The following is a 5,323-nucleotide window of genomic DNA, read 5'->3' as shown; positions in this document are numbered from 1 at the left end:
ATTTAGATAGGTCACAGTTCATTGTTTATTTAATTATTTATTTATTGCATTAGCTGTTTCTGCCGTATGGTTGTCGTTTTAAAGAAGCTTCGATGGCTGTCTCTTTAATTTACTTGTATGCTTATGTTGTAGTTTTAATTTTATTGGACATTCTGTGATAATTTGTTTCTTGGAAGTAGGAAGGTATATATGTTCGCTCGGCGCCTAGGCATAGAACTAGAAGGCACTGTTTGGTAAAGGGTTAAGGGAGGAAGATTAAGGAGAATGATTAACATAATTAGCTCATCTGATAATCCAAAAGACTAAATTGTTAACCCGTTAAATAAGTTTTACTTCAGCCATTGTGATCATTATTAGTGTTTAGGAATAACGGGGATTTTGACTATTTTATTTATAAATAGAGGGGTTAACTCTTAATCCTTCTAAATAGAAGTATTAGTAAACCCCTCATTTTGAGAGATTAACTTATTTTAATCACTCTAGAAGGATTAGCTTAACCCTTCTATATTTTTTGCGTTTGACAAACTATAGAGGATTAACTCACTTTAACCATTGTATAGATTTTTTGTATTTGGCGGGTTAAGAAAGGACTAAGTCTCCTTAAATCCTTACTTAATTAACCAGTTGCCAATTGATAACGAAGGGCTAGCTTAACAGTATATTAATGTTAATTGAACACAAGCATTTTCAACCTATGAAAGTAAACAACATACATGCCAGACAATGTCACTATCGATCAAATTATCTGACCTTTTATTAATGGATTGCTCATATGAGATACATGACCAATAAATATTACAATTTCCTTGATGATAACAAAAAGTGTGACATATTCTGCTTGAACTTACTCAAGGCAATCTATAGTAATAGAACTACTCTATAATTTTCTAATTAGTTTGGATCTTCACTCCTACAAAAATAAAAAGTAGCGTGAACAATATTTTTAATCTCAAACATTGATGATCTAGTGGGTGATTGTAATACATTTAAAATCTAATCACCGGAACTCGTGTATTGCATTTATTTCTAATTTTGCCTTCAAATAAACAAATAATAATCATTCGCTAGATAATAAATAGTTATGATTAAGTATGATCCTTGCACTACTTTTTTGATGGTATAGAGGATTTGAATCATTTTCTAATAGTTAATTTATGACCATTTTGTACAACACCTGATAGATTCCCGTTAGATAATAATAGTTATATCATTAAGTATTGTTCTCTTTATTGGTCCCTCTATTACTTTTGTTGATAGTATAGAAGATTTGAATAATTTTCTAATGGTTTATGACCATTTTGTACGACACCTGATAGTTTCCTGGAATTTAACATCACGTCCAATTCGTAGATATATCGTATATATGATATATCCTATAGATTTTGAATTCCGACCTCTAGTAGGATTTGTAATATTAGATGTGATGTAATACATACGAACTATTCGTCAAAGATTTTAACATATTTCTAATCATGTATCCAATGTCAAAAAATTATTCAATCAAACGAAATGTCTCAAACGTTTTATTTTGACAGAATAACATACACGGTTAAAACACGTTGACGTATCCGACATCACTTCTTAATAGTTGACTTAAATTTATTAAAATCTAAATTTCAGACATAGATATACATTAGGGCTTTTTATTTTTAGGTCCATTTGTTTACCTAGCTTTATCTTTAAACCCAAGTATTATTAGTTGTATCTTTAAACCCAACTTTCTTTTTGCATTTATCTTTAAACTCAATTTCCTTATATAGGGGGACCCACATATGAGAGTGTTATATTTTGGAATTGGGTTTAAAGATAAATACAAAAAGAAAGTTAGGTTTAAAGATACAACTAATAATTCTTGGGTTTAAAGATAAAGCTAAGTAAACAAATGGACCTAAAAACAAAAAGCCCTATACATTATACGAGTTCTGCAATAGGACAGTCTAAGGAGCCACAAAGTATTTTCTTTTTTGGCCTTCAATATTTTTTTGACAAGAAAGCTCTTGTTTGGATTGAGGGGAATGAGGGCGAAGGGAAGTTAGGGGAACCATTCACCTCCATTCACCTTGTTTGGGAACACTTAGGAGGTGAAATTAATTCACCCTAGTTCCCCTTGGCTCACCCTCTAATAGTATAAAAATTGTTACCCCCCAAATTGGGGTGTAACCAAGGGGAAGGGAACTCCCTTCCCTTCACTCAGTTTCCCTTAACTTCCCTTAACTTACCTCTCTTCTAATAAGCCCTTAACTTTCTTCTTTTGACAATGAAGCCCTTAAATTTCATTCCTCCCTTCTAGGAGGCCTCCAAGTTTTCTTATTAATTAAGCGCTTACTTGCTCTAAATTCTCTATAGTTTTCCTACATTGCCCCTAAACACCCTCACTTGTTTTTCCACAGTACTTATATGCCATAGAGTTTTTAAACTTATATACTCTCACTTGGTTTTTGACGGTACCTATATATCCTAAAGTTTTTAAAATTACACTTAGATACCATATCATTTTTTAAACAATATGCCCTGACATCTATAAAACTTGTACTTAAACACCCTCAAGTTTGCACAACGCAGAATGTCTAAGTGCACGTTTTAAAAATCTTAAGAGTATTTAGGTGCACATTTTTTAAACTTTGGTAATACGCGTTAAACACTTTTTTGTCCACACAGAACGGCACTTACCTAAGAAACGGCCCCATATTTTGATACACCAGACAGACACATAAAATACCCTAGACAGACCGACTGTGAACACATGACAATACAACAATTACACGCACACATCTTGACGGCTACGCGAACAACATCCGCCCGCTCACATATAAAAAAAAATCTCTCCGCGCCTCCTCTATACTCACACACAGCCACTCACATACCCACCGCTACACCAAATACGATCTCCACACCGCCGTCATAGATACAAAAAAAAGCAGATTCTACACAGAGGTCCCCAACCTTCCTCCATATACATACTCCTATCGATCGGCGACCTCGCCTCCCTCTTCTCCGGACTCTCCTCACGACAACGCCAACACCAAGAGATCGAATCCTCCTATAAGAGAAGACGCCGCAGAATCACACAAAATATGAACATACACAAAGAAACAGAACCAAAGGCCTCGATCGTGCGTCGACCCAGAAACGTTGGACACGGTCGCAAATTTGAGTACTTCCGACGGCTACCACGGGCTGATAGCATTCTGCGCATCGCGGTCGTTTACGGAGACGGAGTTTCCTGACCCCTGTTGCCGGATTTAGTACGGAATGGGTACGACGTGGAGGATGGAGGCCGGGAGCAATGAGAGGAGGTTTTGTGGGCCGGGTTGGACTGGCCGGGTGGCCAGGCCCGTTGGGTGCCACTCGTTCGCCGTGACGGACAACTACGTGGGTGGTGCAGGAGATGTGCTTGAAGGTACTGCGCGACCAAAGTCGTAAGTTCTTTCGCAATTAATATGCTTAATTAATTTGCTCAAACAGTACGTATAGTATATACGGAATGTTGATAATTTGATGGCATATTTATCAAATTGAACCTATATCACGCTTAGGCACGAACATTGAGAAAATCTGAAACTAACATGTAAATTTTATTGTAATTAACTTACGAAATATTAGGGGTTTTGCATAAAAATATCATAAACCTTTTTCGGAAAGACTGACAGCGCGAAAAGACGTAGTTAGTCGATATGCATGTAACGTATTTTATATCTATCTCCTTATTTATTTGATAAAAACTCTCTCTTTTCACGTTCTTCTCCTTATTAAGTATAAGAGGTAATTTTGAACTTTTAGAAATTTTATTTATGTAGTAGGATAGTTTATTAACAACATATGTTTTTGTTTTAATATTTTGAAAGTCCATGGTGTTATTCTCCAATATTAATAGCCTATGTATGGTATTTTTCTCTAACGAAAATAAGTTGTGGTATCCTTAGTACAAATTCCTAGTTAGTTCATCTATTCTATGTTCAAACGGAAATACGATATTCCTTCTCAAGTTCAGAGTTGGGTATCACATGTATCTGATCCAAAATCCCATACATGTTCATATGTATGGGCCAAATAATAATCAACCAGTTTTATTCTCTATATTTAAGGTGGCTAGTGTGGAGGTGCCAAATTTTGTCACCTTCCATTTCATCAACGCATACGAGGAGATTATATAATGACGGGCTTCTAACTTTATCGGAGTTCTATTTGGGCTATGATATTGTAGAGTGGGGCGCTTTAGGATTCCATTGGATGGAAGCCCAAAAGGAGAGTTGTATGCGGCCTTGGACCCCAATGAGCACGGAAAGGGAATGGATATGTGTAGCTTTAATCCGGCCCATCTTGGAAAGAAGTATAGATATGCTTATGCTTGTGGCGCCCAAAGGCCTTGTAACTTCCCTAATACACTCACTAAGGTTAGTCTTTTTTTTAATTATTTTTAAATGGTGTGTTATAATATGATTATGAGATTTTTTTTGTTCATCTGTGAGATAATTGAATTCTCCATTGAGTTCAGATTGATTTGGTGGAGAAGAAAGCTAAGAATTGGTATGATGAGGGCTCCATTCCTTCTGAGCCTTTCTTTGTGGCTAGACCAGGGGCCACTGAAGAAGACGATGGTGAGCTCACAACTTATAGTTCTTGTTTTTCTTTTGAAAAAAATAAGATATGATTTATCCTCTCGATGGAGTGGTCACAAAATTATCCTCTAGATTTTTTAAACTTTAAGTTAAATTATTGTCAACTTGATGGATGGGTGTATTACCTAGAATCATTTAATGTCTACGGCTAATTTATTAAGAAAGATTTTTCAATACAGCTTTATTGTCAAGGAATAGTCTAGCTCAACTCTGGATTAAATCTCATTTGTGTTTTTTTTTTTTTTTTTGCTCACGCAAAATTCAAATATATTAACAAATATTATTCAATAATTTGCAGGTGTAGTTATATCCATGATCAGTGACAAAAATGGAGAAGGTTATGCTCTAGTGCTTGATGGCTCTAGCTTTGAAGAGATTGCTAGGGCAAAATTTCCATATGGACTTCCATACGGATTACATGGATGCTGGGTTCCCAAATCAATTTAAAAATAGATCGAAGAACAGTTTAAAGGTCCAAAAATATAAAGCAGATGAGAAGTTTGATATATAGCAGCGATTATCTGTATTCATACACTGCATAAGTTGCATCTGTAGATCATCCTTTATATGTGTGGTCTCTTGTAGATGAAACTTTTGTACAAAGCCTTTAATCAATATAGTTTTGGTAGTGTATATATTTTGGATAAAGTGTAAGTGTTTCTTTGTCCAAATCTTTTTTCTTTCTTCATCTTAATTTTTCTTTT

General features: G+C 35.1%; 1 protein-coding gene across 1 annotated transcript in view; it reads left to right on the top strand.

Annotated features, from left to right (window-relative positions):
• Positions 1 to 5,066, top strand: part of LOC109842452 (carotenoid cleavage dioxygenase 8 homolog B, chloroplastic) — a 7,352-nt gene extending 2,286 nt beyond the window's left edge. Inside the window, 7 exon segments of the mRNA XM_020411329.1 lie at positions 2,659 to 2,680; positions 3,185 to 3,225; positions 3,228 to 3,265; positions 3,267 to 3,400; positions 4,066 to 4,394; positions 4,496 to 4,598; positions 4,918 to 5,066. Of these exon segments, the coding sequence (XP_020266918.1) occupies positions 2,659 to 2,680; positions 3,185 to 3,225; positions 3,228 to 3,265; positions 3,267 to 3,400; positions 4,066 to 4,394; positions 4,496 to 4,598; positions 4,918 to 5,066 (816 nt within the window).

This window comes from Asparagus officinalis, chromosome 5 (genome assembly GCF_001876935.1).
Source record: "Asparagus officinalis chromosome 5, Aspof.V1, whole genome shotgun sequence".
In the NCBI taxonomy this organism is placed as follows: domain Eukaryota; kingdom Viridiplantae; phylum Streptophyta; class Magnoliopsida; order Asparagales; family Asparagaceae; genus Asparagus; species Asparagus officinalis.
This window is presented reverse-complemented; position numbering and strand designations above follow the sequence as displayed.